The sequence below is a fragment of the Schistocerca piceifrons genome, chromosome 2 (genome assembly GCF_021461385.2).
Source record: "Schistocerca piceifrons isolate TAMUIC-IGC-003096 chromosome 2, iqSchPice1.1, whole genome shotgun sequence".
Taxonomy (NCBI): Eukaryota; Metazoa; Arthropoda; class Insecta; order Orthoptera; family Acrididae; genus Schistocerca; species Schistocerca piceifrons.
In genome coordinates, this window is record NC_060139.1 from 958,251,367 (window position 1) to 958,268,761 (window position 17,395).

General features: G+C 40.6%; 1 protein-coding gene across 1 annotated transcript in view; it reads left to right on the top strand.

Annotated features, from left to right (window-relative positions):
• The window catches only part of LOC124777752 (rho guanine nucleotide exchange factor 4), a 55,682-nt gene that overhangs the window by 23,792 nt on the left and 14,495 nt on the right, over window positions 1-17,395 (top strand). Inside the window, exons 7-10 of the mRNA XM_047253254.1 lie at window positions 1,904-2,129; window positions 7,300-7,479; window positions 8,016-8,207; window positions 16,377-16,556. Coding sequence (XP_047109210.1) covers window positions 1,904-2,129; window positions 7,300-7,479; window positions 8,016-8,207; window positions 16,377-16,556 — 778 coding nt within the window. The remainder of the gene's footprint in view (window positions 1-1,903; window positions 2,130-7,299; window positions 7,480-8,015; window positions 8,208-16,376; window positions 16,557-17,395) is intronic.

Genomic DNA, 17,395 nt, shown 5'->3' on the forward strand with positions numbered 1-17,395 from the left:
ACCACTGCAGTGAGTGACTAAATTCAGTTTGATCAGGATTGGAGGGCAAATACAATGAAATGGATACCATTTTCACACTTTTATTACCCTGTTGAGTATTTATGGACATATTTGAGAAATTTATTTATGTGCAGTGGCCACATTGTGCAAATTCGAGTGTCCTTTAGGCAAATAGGAAGAAAATAAGTTTGAACCACATAAAGAGCTTAAGACATCAAGTGGACTAGAAGTGTCTTAAACAGATTATAGCAGAAAAGTGATATGCAAGGGTACCAATGATATTTGACAGATTTGTGTAAAAGTTTGACCTTCAAAACAGAAATTATTGTGTGTCACAAAATATTTACCACTTGCCAAATTACATATTAAAAACACAGGGCACGGCAGAAACAGTGACCTGTTTTAAATGGTGCACCATTGTTGAACACGGCTTCCGAGGGAGAAGGTTGTGGTATCAGTGCATAGTGTGGTTCAAAGCCTCACTAATTAGTATAAGTTTTTGGTGAAACGAACGACGTGTGTTCCCAATTGAAACGGTTTTCAAATGTAGTGATTGTTTCATAGGAATGTAACATTTGTATTGGCGACATGTTGACATTGGTCATAATATTAAGTTCTATCCCAGAAGTCTTTTAGGAGATGTCTTTAGCAGTTAAGAGCAACAGCATCTGCAACAAATCAGTCACCACCTATCAGACCGTGAACGGGTTGTGCATTGGACAGTATTGCATCAGTGACAGCTGCTTTTCAGTGAAGCCCAGTGCAATCACTTCATCAACATTCACATGTCCTTAACATCTTGAACAGAAGTGTGCGATGGATAATGCATCTGGATAATTATTTCATCCTTGCAAGCACCAGCTGATGTAACAGTTATTGCCCAGAGACCAGGAAGCAAGCCACAAGTGATGTATGCAGATTCTGGGGATGAACAATAGTCAGTCCCATTTTTTTCAATGATTTTAAGATGTCTGATGAGGCCCTTTTTCATGAATCAGACAGTGTGCGCAATCAAAACTTTAGGTACTGGATGCCAACCAATTCTCATTAAACACATGGAAGGCCAGTTCAAAGTGCCAAAGGCACTCTGTACTCTGTGTCTGTGCTGGGTGTTACCAGTCCATACTTTTCTGAGAATGGTGCAGGTAGTACTGCCCAAGTAATGTAGATATATTGTTATGTTGCAACAGTATGTAATGCAGGAAATACATAGAGAGAATATTCATATGCAGTATCTGCCATGCTGAGATGGTGGTACAATCAGTCACAATGCTGGATTATCCATGACAACCTTACACAGAATAGTTCCAGTCTGTCTGGTTTTCCACTTTGGTAATGTCAATTAGCCACCACATTTATCCCATTTATTGGCTGTTGACATTTCTCTGTGGGGATTTCTGAACCAACAACTCTGGAGCACTTCAAAAACAACATTCATGCCAAAATCAAACCAATAACAAGCGACACTCTTTGCAAGGTTATGACAAGTGTGCATGTTCATGCCGAAAATTGCATTGCCAACAGTTGCGGCCTCCTAACGGAGATAATTTATAGCAACTGACTTGTCTAATAAAATGGTATGAAGTGTTCTTTCAAACAATGTAACCAATAATGTATAACTTACATCTTAATGGTCTGTTAAAATGTTCAAAATAGGTCACGCTCAGTAGTTACATCACATGATGCCCCATGGAATGTGAAAATATAACTAACCAGTTAGCTTTTTTCATTACATATGGTTATATATAAATGATTGCAGAGCCTTAAATTTTGTGGTGCTTGCACAATATTGAATTTCGTTCAAGTTGTCAGTGTTAAAACGAACATGAGGTGTCACACATGAATTTTCTGATCAGAAATAAAACAATCACAATTTTTTTTTTTTTTTTTTTTTTTTTTACAGCTCAAAACGGCGTTCTGCGAGGCCACAACTCAGGCGATCTCTGAGCCAGCCCCTAGGTTTGAATGAATTATCTCCACTCCTGCGGAGAAAACCTCGTACATCCACCAGTAATGTTTTAAGCGAAGATGAACATGATGCCCGCGCTGGAACTTCTGATGACGAGATGATGTCTGATTCTGAGTCATCTGTTGCATCTCTTTCAGATAGGAAGAAATCATTTGAACAGGTACAGTGTATATAACTTTTACATGTTTCTGCATTGTAGTTAGAATTAAGTTAACTAATACACAATATTTCCAGCACTTGGAAGTGATTATTAACTGAAGATGAAATATCTTATGAATTTGATTTTGCATGTTGGTTTCAATCTCAATACAGTAGTGCTTTATTACATATGTTCTAAAAGTACACTATGCTGAAACTTTCCATTATTGTCATAGAATCTTGTTGAAGGAATGTATTGCCATTGCTAATACAGAATTTCGTATGGGGAAGCAACATTTACTAACTAGTACAAAAGGAAGTGGCAAACAAGGGAAAAAAAAGGAATTTTGTGAAAATGTCCGTATGAAATATTTTACTTTGTCAAGACTGAGTCTCATTGGTCTCCACTCAGCAAACTATTACTCTTTTCTGTCAAGACAAATGACAGGTCCTGTCGCAGTATCATTCTTTCAAATATTTCTGCACTCACAGGCAGTTTGAAGTACCAATGGAAGATCAGACTTAGCTGATTTAGCTTTGCTCTGCAACAAACTACAACATTGAAATGTTGTCGTCCTGGAAGAATCCCCCAAGTAACAGTTGACAAAATGAATAACCAGCCCTATTACACTTAAAATTGCTGTTTTGTTGATTAATTAATCCTGTTGATTTGAACATTTGCAGCTACATTTAAAATATGTGCCATGTTTCTAATACCGTTTCCCATTCACAGAACAAGTATTATATACAGTAATTTTCACATGTTGCTTATAAGCCTGCAATAAAGCCTAAACTGTGACATAACTGTGATTCCCTTGCATTTTACATTTTAATAAATGAAATACTGAGTGAGGAGGCGCAGTTGTTAGCACACTGGACTTTCATTCGGTAGGACGGCAGTTCAAACTTGTGTCTGGCCATCCTGATTTAGGTTTTCCTGGATTTCCCTAAATCACTTCAGGCAAATGCTGGGATAGGTCCTTTAAAAGGGCATGGCCAATTTCCTTCTCCATCTTTCGCTAATTCGAGCTTGTTGTTGTTGTGTGGATGGGACGTTAAACACTAATCACTTCCTCTTCCAGTAGATGAAACAGTATGACTTGCGTTAATCATTATGATTTCATCGAGCTGTGAGGTCTGCCATGTGTATTCTGACTCTGAACACAATAAGAAACATGGTTATAATAAACTGATAACTTTTATTTGAGTCACTGCAAAGTAAATAGACACAGCAAAGTAAAGAGGGAACATGGTCATTTAGTAGCTTGTACAAGAGAGACTGGCCAGAGCCAGTACAAGACAATATAAAGGGTATTCGCCAACAAGCGGTCGCTGGCTTCCTGCTGTAGATGACTGAGGTGCTGTTCAAGGGTGACAGTCTCTCAGTCTCTGTTGGAAATGTCTGGAGCTGCTGAAAAGCACGCCATTTGAATGAGATGCACACCGTGGCTGTAGTGGTGGAGATGCAGTAACAGTGGGTTGCTAAACTCCTTCCTTCTTCAGGGTGGGAATGGGGGGGGGAGGGGGAAGAAGGCTAGATGTTGGCTCCTCCAAAACGCTCTGATATGGCTGACAAGTCCATGGTGTCAAAGACATTCATTCTGGATGTGAACCCATCCCGATCCATGCAAACGTGCGTAGAACTGGAAGTGGCATGAGCACAGACACATGCATCTTCCTACCCCTCCTGGATTGCATGCGGATGACCCAGCTCCTCGTACGCAATGGACTTGGCAAACGGCAGCATCATGGCCGGGAGCTGGGGATACTTGGGGTCAGGAGGCAGCGTAAGAAGGGGGATGGTAAAGCTGATGTCAGTGAAGAGGTGCCCATGGGTGTTCCAACAAAGTCCCCGCATCCCCCTCCCTCCTTTCCGCAAGAGCCAGCACCACAGGGGCAGTAAGAGGCAAAGCCGCATCACCCATGTGTGTCTGCGCCACTGCCAGAGCAGTGGAAGACCACAGCAGGAGGGTGGGCAATCAACAAAAGGCAATGCCGTGGAAGAGGCACCAGAACTATGGGCCGCTGATACGTCTCAATGCCCAACCAAGAGCGCAGCTAATTGGATTGGCATGTCACAGGGTGCTCGTCAGTGCACACCATTAACAAATGGCACGTGTGCTGGCTGTGTTTGATGTCTCAAAGGCAACACAGGTGTTGTCCAAACTCAGACCTAAGTGCCAGGCGCAGATTGTGATGACATCTATGCTATTGCAGAGTGCCCATCCTGAAGTAGAAGATAGAGCAGTGTCTGCAGCTGTTGACTGTACGCACACTCTTCCACAGTTGGAGTCGTCCTGTAAGAACTGAGAAAGAACATAAGAGCCTCTTCCACCGGGAGTTCTGTGACATACTTAAGCATTTGCATTGTGAAGGTCCTCATGAGACATTCTGCCTAACCATTGGGCTGTGGATGAAAATGTGGCTGCGCCACCATGATGTGGCAGGTGCCAATTCGGAAACAAAAATCTTCAAAGGATTGAGCTACAAATTGAGGACTTTGATCCGAAACAATGTTAAAAGCTATGCATTTGATAGAAAATTTACTGATAATGCCTTGACTGTCATTTCTGCCATGGTAGACAGGCAATGAATAGTGTAAGAAAATTGGAAAAGGCGTCAACAATCAACAGCCAGAAAGTTTCCAATAAAGGTCCAGCAGAATCTGTATGGATTCATTCCCAAGTTGGCATGGGTGCTGGCCGAGGGAAAGTACAGTGTGTGGTGCCACCTGTTGATTCGAACACTGGCAGCACACCACGACGAGGTGCTCTACCCTGTGTTCCATACCTGGCCAAAACATGCCCATTGTTTAGTATGGGAGGCTCCCCAGCGACCTTGATGTAGCAAGGTTAAGACTGCCCGGAGCATTACCATGGGAGTCACAACCCAACAAAAGGATGACACCGTCTACGTACATTCATGTCTACATACATACTCTGCAAGCCACCATACAGTGCGTGGCAGAGGTTACCCTGTACCAGTACTAGTCATTTCCTTTTGTGTTCCACTTGGAGATATGTCAAGAGGAAAATGACTCTTAAGTGCTTCTGTTTGAGCTCTGATTTCTGATATCTTATCTTTGTAGTCCTTATGTGAAATGTATGTTGGTGGCAATAGGATTGTTCTGCAGTCAGCTTCAAATCCAAGTTTTCTAAATTTTCTCATTAGTGATCCTTGAAAAGACTTCACCTTCCCTCCAGGGATTCCCATTTGAGTCGCCAAAGCATCTCCACAATATTTGTGTGTTGATGAAACATACACGCGACAGATCTAGCAGCCCACCTATCAATTGCTGTGATGTCTTCCTTTAATCTAACCTGCTGCAGATCCCAAACACTCAAGCAGTACTCAAGAATAGGTCACACTAGCAGCCTGTACGCAGTCTCCTTTACAGATGAACCACATATCTGCAGTAACATGGGTGTGCTTGTGATGATAAGAGGACAATTAATCAGATATTTCGTCAAAGGAAAATGAGGCTGATTCCTGCAAGGGGGCCAAATGACACAACAACCGATCCACATGAGGCAAAATCTTTAAAAAAAAAAACCTGGGTTCTGCACCCTAAATCTAATTGCAACAAAGTGCTATCATAGCTGTTTTTCTTAAGCAGAGTTGTCAAATGACGGAAAAAGTGGTGCTTGCACCTGAGACAGTGGAGCCTGAACAGATAATATAGCTACGGGTTTTTCCAAGCGGCAGTGACGGTGGTAATATGATGATGACGATACTATAATGATAATGAGTAATCTTATGATAATGTATGAAAAATGTAAAATTAGTTTTCTAATTCAAATAAAAGAGTTTGCACTGCTTTCTGTTTCTCCATGTGTTTTAATTTCCAAAGTAGGAATTTCTGGTTGCAGAAGTCTAAGAATCAACATTATTTTCTCATACTGTCAGTAGCCCTTTATTTATCTTGGTATGCAGATTTATTTTTTGTTTTATTTTAATGAGTAGTGTGTGATATGGTTTAAGAAAACCCAAAAGCAAACAAGTGACTTAGCGTTGTAGAATAATTGTCGGTACATCTTTTTTGCATAATTATTTGTCATTGCACCACAGATACGTATCAATGCCCCTTTCTGTAGTTAGATTAAGAAATAAACTGTATTTTTTTACAGTTTCAAATATATTTCACTGAGTTGTTTGTTGTAGTATTTTCTGGGTACATCTGAAAGAAGATTTCATTATTGATTTTACAAATTGCAAATTACTGCAGTTTTTGTAATAGAAGCCCACAATATTTAGTATGTAATTGTAACAATACTGTTATCATGGATTCACAATGTGTAGGTCACGTGATAACTACTGCACTACCATGGATTGATAATGCCTAGATCACATGATATGGCACAAAATATATATTACATATGTGCAGTAACAATCTGTTAGATCTCTGTGCATCATCCAAGAATGATGACATCTTAGATTCTCCTGCTGTGTAAAGCAGTCTAGGTAGCAAAATATTGCAATCCCTGAGGAATGAGAAAGTGCTGTGGAGTTCACTGTGCATCTCACAAAGTCGCAAATGGGGTCTGAGAGAAGGGAAACCATATGTGTGATCCAACAACATTGTCAGTAATTTTTACAATGGGGATGGGAATGGGAATGGGAACATTGTGATAGGAGCGTGGAATAACAGAAGCAGTTTACGTGTCATTGGGTGTATGCACATATGCAGTTTTCCTGAAGAATGCTTGCTTATACATGGCCTGCGTAAAAGATTTATCAAAGCCTTTGATGGCAGTGCTATGCTGTGAGGGAAATTCACATGGGCATGTCTCAAACCTGTGGCTGTTAAAGGAAACCTCAACTAAGCTGTGACCTGTGGTAGTATTATCATGGAAATTGCCACTGATAGAAGATTTCTGTCCATTATGTTCATGCTAAATATAATTAAAACTGAAGCAGATTGTTGTCAATAAAGATCTGAGATCAATTTTCTGTGGTATTCTAAGTGATAGTTGAAACAAATTTTTCTCTAAATGATTTGAGGACATTCAAAAGTAGAGCCATATTCAGAAAATTCAGATTTTTTGCTACTAGGATGAGTGGCAAAAATCAAATTTAAATTGTCGTTCTGTCATCAAAACTTGAAATTGTGTTTGTTGAGTGTCTTTTTCTCTATAATATTAGATGTATTTCATGGCAACATAATTATGATGTCTCATGTTTGTTGTAATAAGGCCATGGATGAAGATCTGGTAATCTTGGCAGAAGCAGTGTGGGATCATGTAACAATGGAACCTGAAGAGCTGGCTTTCCGAGCAGGAGATGTCATAGAAGTTCTTGACTCAGTCAACAGGGACTGGTGGTGGGGGACGAGAGGAGAAGACAGTGGGTGGTTTCCAGCTGCCTTTGTCAGGGTGAGTTCTGCCTGAAGCTAAAAGTCTCTCTCTTCAGCTGTCTTATATTAATGTGTAATGTTGTACACTGCACAAAATTATTTACAGTCTTGATAAATTATTCACAGCAATATATTTAATTGTTGAAATACTTTGCCCAGTGTATAGAATAAAAGAAACATAGTGACAGTTTTTTTGCTTGGGTCTATAGCTGCATTGAATCCGACAGAAATTTTGTTCAGTTTGCGATATTTTGTTTTGCCACGTATAGCGTTGTGAAGCATCAGAACAAAATGACATTTATAATATGCTTTCATTTGTCAGCATGGAAGCAAACAATGTAATATTTGTGTTATGGTACTTGATAATGGCTATGGAGATGAAATTAGCCTATCGCAAGTGAAGTAAAGTGTTTATTTTAAATAAAAACACCTTCATGCAAGAAAGTTACTTCTTTCAAGGACATTGTGGAGTTAATAGTGCTTCTGTTCATTTCTGTGAATGTACCTAGTTGCAGTTAGTTCCAATTCTAAATATTTGATGATAATTTGTTCCAGTTACGTGTGAGTCAAGAGGATACAGTGGAAGACTGTCTTGCTGCCATGGCTGCAGGTTCAGCTGCTACATCTCAACTTCGGCGTCGCACAAGTGTCTCCCTCTTGTCTAATGACCAGGTCAGGTCTAGTGTCGTCCGTGAGCTAATAAACACTGAACGGGATTTTGTGAAGATTCTGACAGATGTGGCAGAGGTTTGTTTTTGTACTAATTATTTTTTGTGTTTAAATCTGAATTAAACTTATTGTTTCTACTTTGCGTGACTTATGAATTTCTACACACATCTTTGTGTTGAACTGGTTGTATAGCAGAGCATTGAAAATGTTATTAAACCTTTCAGAGAATGCAAAACTTTATTTACATTGTTTTATGATTGGTAATTATTGGATCAGTAATGGAGACAGAACTAGACCAAAGTTAATCATTGGCTGACAATTCGAGTGTAGTTCCTCAATCTGAGCTCTCAGTATAACACACAAACCATTTGCTGTTGCTGATGCGCCACCAAAAATCCTCACTTCACTTCCATCTTTCAAGTAATGCAGCGTAAAAGCATAATCCATTGTAAGGCACTGCTTCCACTGATCCTAGAGACATAATACAGTTTCCTCAGAATAGCTCAGATAGTGGCCACTTCAATAAAATAAACGTTTCACTTTCCCCACACTATTGTTGTGATAGTATGATCCATTTTAAGCAGTGCAAACTGCTCAAAACTTTGTTGGACAAATCTCCACAGCTTACTCACATTTGTATGGCCAAGAGCTCTTAAATTGCATTATCAGTCAGTGATTTATAGCACATCTCTAGTGATTACATGGTGATGAACATCATGCCTAAACAATTATAACAGTTATATATTGATTTTAAGAATGCCTGAAGGAAACAGACGTTGGTAAGGGTTGCACAGCTGTACTAAATGTATGAATTTGATTCGCAATTGCATAACCTTTCTGACATGCTGTATGGGTGAAAAAGATGACTAACAAAGGTTGAGGCCAGGAGCATTATGGGGATGTGGGATATATTGCAGGGAGAGTTCCCACCTGCACAATTCAGAAAAGTGGGTGTTGGTGGGAAGGATCCATATGGCACTGACTGTGAAGCAGTCATTGAAATGAAAGATGTGGTGGGCAGTGTGCTCAGCAACAGGATGGTCTTCTTGTTACTTGGCCACAGTTTACTGGTGGCCATTCATTTGGACAGACAGCTTGTTGGTTGTCATGCCCACATAGAATGCAGCACAGTGGTTGCAGTTTAGCTTGTAGATTACATGACTTGTTTCGCAGGTAGCCCTGCCTGTGATGGGATAGGTGATGTTTGTCACCAGACTGGAGTAGGTGATGGTGGGAGGGTAAACCGTCAGTGACAGAGCACTTCATGTTCCTGCTGCTAAGAAGGCGAGTACACTGTTTGTTGTACATTTTTATGAGCTTCCAGTAGGAGCGACAGATACCTGTGTAGTTACTAGATTATTTTTGTAATTTCTTGCGTGTTCAAGTGCTTAATATGCACAAGCTTTTATTTTAATAACAGTGTAGCATACCGCACCACCGTTGCTATCGACCCTCAGATCGTACAGGCTTTTGTTTGTTTTGGTTAATGAAGCTCAGTGTCATTTAGACTGATAGTGAGAGAGCACTTCGAATTCCTGTTGCTAATAAGCTGAGTACACTGTTCGTTTGTTGTATATTTTTACGAGCTTCAAATGGGAGCAACTGCAGTATTGGATAGGAACTGTGATTGCTGTGTACAGATGGTAGCTGAGTTGGTGACCTTTCGCTTACAGCTCCAGGCTGTGTTGGCTTCTGTCACACAGCTTGAGGCTGCTGCCAAGGGGCATCACTGTGGGGTGTTGGATGTGGGTATGCAAGAGACGTTGAGCACATCCCACGTGTCCCCTGTTTGGTCCACTGCTGTGGCCGCCCTGGGTACTGCCTGCACTGAGGTTGACCCCTCACCTGTTATCAAGTGGGAGATCATTCCAAAGTCTTGCAGACAGCGAACAACTTTCCGAGGGGCTGATCGTAGGGCCTCCCTGGTTCGTTTAACGAACAGGTTTCGGGCGTTATCTGTGGTTGACGATGTATCTGAGCCGGATGCAGTCATCCACCCTGTTCCAGAGGAAGCATCTCGGCCCAGAAGATCTGAGCTTTCGCAGAGGGTTGGTTTTGCTGGTAATTGCAACTCCAGTGCTAGGCGCCTCTTAGGAACATGGCTGCCAAGGAGGAGAAGGAAGCCAGTGTGCGCTCCGTATGCATACTGGGGGGGAGTCATTCTGGATGTGGAAAGGCTGCTTCCGGATGCCATGAAGAGTTAGGGTGCAGCCAACTGCAGGTGGTGGCTCATGTCTTTACCAGTGGTGCATGTCGCTTTGGATCGGAGGAGATTCTCTTTGGTCTTGGGTGGCTAGCAAAAGTGGTAAATAAAGACTGCCAGTCTTGCTTTCGAGATTAAGGCTGATCTCACCATCTGCAGCATTGTAGATAGAACTGACTGTGGTCCTTTGGTGCAGAGCTGAATGTAGTGTCTGAATCAGAGGCTAAGGCAGTTCTGTGACCGTGCCGTGTAGGCTGCAGATTCCTTGACTTGCACCATCAGGTGGTGGGTTTCTGAGTTCCACGTAATAGGTCAGGAGACCACTACACACAGGAAGTGGCTACACATGGGTAGCGGGGGCTGTGTGGAAGGGACTGGGTGATTTTTTAGGTTAGAGGGCCTCAGGGAAGCACAGAAAGGGCGTCTGTCTAAAAGGGGGCATATAAAACACAGTAAGTTAGTTGTAGATACGATCGGTATTGTAGTTGTAAATTGTCATAGCTGTGTTGGGAAAGAAACAGGTCTCCAAGCCCTAATAGAAAGCACTGAAGCTCAAATAGTTATAGGTACAGAAAGCTGCCTAAAGCTGGAAATAAACTCAGCAGAAATTTTTCTAACGATCTAACAGTGTTCAGAAAGGATAGATTAAATACAATTTGTGGTAGAGTATTTATTGCTGTCAAAAGTAGTTTGCCTTGTAGTGAAATTGAAGTAGATAGTTCCTGCGAAATAGTATGGGTAGAGGTTATACTTGACAATCGGACTAAACTATTAATTGGGTTGTTTATCGACCCCCATACTGAGAAGATATAGTTGCTGAACAGTTCAAAGAAAACTTGAGTCTCGTTTCAAATAGATACCCCACTCATACAATTAAAGTCGGTGCTGACTTCAATCTGCCCTTGGCATGCTGGAAAAATTATATGTTTAAAGCCTGCAGCAGGCGTAAAACGTCATCCGAAATTGTACTGAATGCTTTCTCAGAAAATGTTTTTGAACAATTAGTTCATGAGCCCACTTGTAGCGTAAATCATTGTGAAAGCATACTTGACCTCTTAGCAACAAATGATCCTGGACAAATAGTGACTATCGTGACAAATACAGGGATTAGCGACCACAAGGCAGTAGCTGCTAGGCTGAATACGTAACTCCTACAAGCATCAAAAAGAAACACGAAGTATATCTATTTAAAAAAGCTGATAAAAATGCTCTTAACGCCTTTTTAAGGGACAGTCTGCACTCCTTCCGATCTGATCATGTAAGCGTAGAAAAGTTGTGGAATGATTTCAAAGAGATACTATCAACAGCAATTGAGAGATACATACCACATAAATTAATAAGTGATTGTACTGGTCCCCCATGGTACACAAAATGTGTCAGATCATTGTTACAGAAGCAGCGAAAAAATCATACCAAATTTAAAAGAATGCAAAATCCCTAAGACTGGTAAAGTTTTGCAGAAGTTCGAAATATAGTGCGTACTTCAATGTGAGATGCTGTCAATAATTTCCACAATGAAACTCTGTTTCGAAATGTGGCAGAAAACCCAAAGAGATTCTGGTAGTACATAAAGCATACCAGCAGCAAGGTGCAGTCAATACCTTCACTACGCGATAACAACGGTGAATGCACTGATGACAGTGCCACTAAAGCAGAATTATTAAACACGCTTTTCCGAAACTCCTTCACCAAAGAAGATGAAGTAAATATTCCTGAATTACAATCAAGAACAACTACCAAGATGAGAAACATGGAAATAGAAATCCCCAGTGTCACAAAGTAGCTTAAATCACTTAATAAAAGCAAGGCTTCTGGTCCAGATTGTATATCGGTCAGGTTCCTCTCAGAGTATGCTGATACAATAGCTCCATATTTAGCAATTATATACACCAGGTCGCTCACAGAAAGATCTGTACCTAAAGATTGGAAAATTGCTCAAGTCACATCAATATCAAAAAGGGAAGTAGGAGTAATCCGTTGAATTACAGGCCCATGTCACCAACGTTGATTTGCAGTAGTGTTTTGGAATATATACTGTATTAAAACGTTATGAAGTACCTCGAAGAAAACAATTTATTGACACGTAGTCAGCATGGATTCAGAAAATATCATTCTTGCGAAATACAACTAGCTGTTTATACTCATGAAGTAATGAGTGCTATCAACAGGGGATGTCAAGTGGACTCCATATTTTTAGATTTTCAGAAGGCTTTCGACACTGTTCCTCACAAGCGCCTTCTAACCAAACTGCGTGCCTATGGAATACCACCTCAGTTGTGTGACTGGATTCGTGATTTCCTGTCAGAAAGGTCACAGTTCATAGTAATAGACGGAAAGTCATCGAGTAAAACAGAAATAATATCCAACGTTCCCCAAGGAAGTGTTGTAGGCCCTCTATTGTTCCTGATCTATGTTAACTACATAGGAGACAATCTCAGTAGCCATCTTAGATTGTTTGCAGATGATGCTGTCATGTACTGTCTTGTAAAGTCATCAGATGACCAAAACAAATTGCAAAAATGATTTAGATAAAGATATCTGTATGGTGCAAAAACTGGCAATGGACCCTGAATAAAGAAAAGTGTGAAGTTATTCACATGTGTACTAAAAGAAATCCGCTAAATTTCGATTGTGCAATAAGTCACACAAATCTGATGGCTGTAAATTCAGCTAAGTGCTTAGGGGTTCAATTACAAATACCCTAAATTGGAACTATCACACACATAATGTTGTGGCTAGAGCCAACCAAAGACTGCAATTCATTGGCAGAACACTTAGAAGGTGCAACAGATCTACTAAAGAGACGGCTTACACCACACTTGTCCGCCCTATTCTAGAGTATTGCTGTGCGGTGTGGGATCCGCATCAGATGGGACTGACGGTTGACATCGAAAAAGTACAAAGAACGGCAGCTCGTTTTGTATTATCGGGAAGTAGGGGAGACAGTGCCACAGCCATGATATGTGAATTGGTGTGGCAATCATTAAACAAAGGCGTTTTTCGTTGCGACGGGATCTTCTCATGAAATTCCAGTCACCAGTTTTCTCCTCTGACTGCGAAAACATTCTGTTGGCACCCACCTACATAGGGAGAAATGATCATCATCATAAAATAAATCAGGGCTGCACAGAAAAATTTAAGTGCTCATTTTTCCCACACGCCGTTCGAGTGGAATGGTAGAGAGAGAGCTTGAAGGGGGTTCATTGAACCCTCTGCCAGGTACTTTATTGTGAATAGTAGAGTAATCACGTAGATGTAGATGTATGGGACAGGTCTTGCGTCTGGTCTATTACAGGGATATGACCCATGAGGTAAAGGGTTGGGAGCAGGGGCTATATAGGGATGAATAAGTATATTATGTAGGTTCGGTGGATGGTGGAATACCACTGTGGGGGGGGGGGGGGGGTCATACCAATGCAACCAGTCTTCTTACTTCTCTTCTTTTCCACTACACCCCTCCTGGCCTCCTCCCCCCCCCCCCCCCCCTACCCCCACCTCTTCCCTGCCCTCTTGTCTAGGCTCCAAACTGCACCTATGTCTAGCCTCCAGACGGCACCTAGCCTCTCCACCTCGTTCTTGCATGCTCTGCAGCAGCACTCCACTGTCCTTCACTCCTACCGTGATATTCCTCCCTCTCCCCACCCCAGCCTCCTCCTTACCCCCACCCAGTTGCCACTCGCATCATGCACTGCTGCTGTTTCTCATGGTGTGGCTTCAGCTACCAGAGGCTGCAGTCGTGTGTGGGAGTTGTGTTAGCATGCGTGCTTTGTGTGTGTGTGTGTGTGTGTGTGTGTGTGTGTGTGTGTGTGTTTGTGTGTGTGTGGTCTAGTCTATTTTTGACGAAGGCCTTGCTGGCTGGAAGCTTATTTGTGACAGTCTTTTTGTTGTGCCTATCTGCGTCTCAGCATCTCCACTATATGGTGAGTGACAACTTTCGTTTTCATAATATTGTTACGTTCCATCCTGGATTTTCCATTGTTTAATAAATAATAATGAGTTGCATCTCTTTGTTATTCTTGTATGGGACTGCAAGCAACAACTGAGCTGTATTTTTATTATACCAGAGGAAGAAAACTAACAAATTGTGAGACAAAATTACTGGTCAGTACTATTGCATATCCTTTATTAGTACTAAATATTTTACCTCCTGAAGAGAAGGGTTAGCCAGAAATACTGTCTCATAATTTATTGATCTGTATTTGATGCTGACTTGTTAAGTAAGCACATGGTGTGACAGTTACCTATGATTGCTGTATAAAGCATGTATTGCCATTTTGATGTTCACTATCAAGCTCAGGCACTATTTGTGCAGCCTCGGTAGGTCAGGCATGAGAATGAACCAGTTAGTTAGAAACTGACATACTGAGGCTGACCTATGGAAGATGCACTGGGAATGCCTGATCTCGATTATGAACATCAAAATGGCAATACATGCAGATGAGTGTCACAATCAACATGTGCCTACTTAGCAAGTCAGGATCTTCAGCATTCAGCAGTTTCTCAATATATTCCCTCGACCTGTCCAGAATCTTTTCCTTGTCTGTTAGCATATTTCCATCCTTATCATTAATAAGTAATGCCTCATATATTTGACCATTCCTCACGTTTCATCATCTGAAATATTTTTCTGCTGTCAGACATTGTATTAGCCCCCATTTTTCATTAATACTTTGGTCGTTAACTTATTTTCTCTGTCTTCAGAGTCGTATTTGTTTTTCTTTTCGTTTTCTTGACTTTTTCCTGTTTTCTACACAATTTCTATCTTTTTTATGCACTCTTAATATTATACTGGTGACACGACTCTGTATTCTTCAGTTTCTCAATATCAAACTTTCCTTTGGTCATGCTATTCCTCATTCTTTTATACAATAGCTGCGTTTGTAGTTTGCGATTACTAGGTAATAGTCTGTGTCCACTTTAGTCCCTATGTAAGACCTAATATCTGTCATACACTCCTTGCACCTCTCGTATATAAGTATGTGATCATCTGGTCGGTGATATTACCATTTGGGAAATTCAGGTCCCTTTTTGTATCAGTTTGTCGGGGAAGCATGCTACTGATAAGTGTGCTCATACTGCTAAGTTCTTTGTACACTTGATTTTATAACCACTGAAATAACATCCTACACCATCGCCGCCCATGAGGTTTCATTTCATTCCTTCTTCCCCCTCTAGTGCTTCACTTTTTTTGTCAGGCTTTGTTATATTTTTCACAATTTTTGTAAATAACAGCAAATACTAGAATGGTTCCTCTGATATACCTTGGACAATTTCTTTCTCAGTCTTACCAAATCAAGCTTGTGTTCTGCTTCAAAAGACCCGGCCATCAACACGGATCTTCCTCTTTTTAAAAATGGTTTATTTTCTGGAACAATCACACGTAGTTTCAGTGAGAAATAAACTGGTATCAGCCCTCATCAAACCTACAAAACAGACAATAATGAAAATAAATTTAAAAGGTAAAAGTGAACCTATGAAGCTATACGGATTACGTCATAGTTAAAATGTTTAAAATACAGTGACGTAATACCAGAAGAACAAGCAGGAGTTTAATCCTCTCTCTCTCTCCTTTTTTTTTTTTTTTTTTTTTTTTTAGCGGACTGAAGGTTGTCATTCACATTGAAAAAGCTAATGTGGGCTTGTAACTAACTATTAATGTGTTATTCCACATACATTGGCATATTGAAACAAAATTTAAAAATGCGTGCATAGATATTTTAATTATATTAATATATGAAGTCATTAAAGAGTCTAAAATTATCATATTTGATGTACCTCTGTATGGTGTTGCAGCAGAGGATTATAGGGCATGACACTCATCTTTGTGACTCTCACTATTAGAGTATTCGCTCACATTTCCTCCATTTTGTGACTGACAGAAGGTTTGCTTCCAAATTATGGTGATTACGTAAATTTTTCATTGTGGCTTTGCCACAGCCTGATTGATACAACTTTTTTAGCTGTCTCTGATTAAAATACTATTATACTTGTGAAAATGAAAAACTGCAAAAAATTTTCATTGGCTTTCTTTAATTATTTTGCAGGGTTATCTGGCAGAATGTAAGAGGAGAACAGATATGTTTTCCCCAGAGCAGATTAACACCATCTTTGGGAATTTGGAAGAGTTGCTACAATTCCAGTCAAACTTTCTGGAAGACCTTGAGCAATGTGTGGACTGGGATGCTCCACATCGATCTTGCATTGGTGAATGTTTTTTGACACATGTAAGTTTGTAAACTTATTATTATGTGCCAAACCTCAATTATGAACCCAAGTGTATGAGCACCAAGTATGGAAGAATACATAAAGTCAAGAAATTGAGATATTTAGGTGAGGTGATAATTCCGGAGGATAGGCCATAATAGGGACAAATCAGTGTTAGGGTCTTAAAGTTACATGGAGCCTATTATCTGGTGAGAAGGTTTTACGACAAGAAGACAGCTAGCATTGGAGCCAAGTTAAGACATTATAGTGTGGTTCAAGCATCTTGCCTCTGAGCACAGTGGGACAATCAGTAAGTTTATAAAGAGGGAGTTCATATCTAGGGAAGACAGTAACATCAGTTATCAACATGAATACATATGCAGTGCCAACAATTACTGGCTAGCTGAGAAGATCTGAAATTTGATAACTGCTAAGAAAACAAAACTGCAGATTGTTCAGGATTGCACTAAAGAGCTGCCACAAACAGTATGTCACAAAACACTGTTGGGAACATGGATGAATTCAGACAGATCCTGCACAGTTACTAAGGATTCTGTGTGGAATAAGAATCCAAAAACGGAGATAGGCTCTATCAGAGGGAGTGCGTGGTGTAGCACAGTGGTTAGCTCATTGATTGGACTCATATTCGGAAGGACGACGGTTCAAACTCGCATCTGACCAGCCTGATGTAGGTTTTCCAAGATCTCCCTAAATCACTCAAGGCAAAAGCTTGGACGTTGCCTTCGAAAGGGTTGCATAGCTTCTCCATCCTACACTAATCTCATCCTACCCTAATCTGACCTCGTGCCGCCTCTAATGACCTTGATATCAATGGGATGTTAAACACTGGTCACATCTT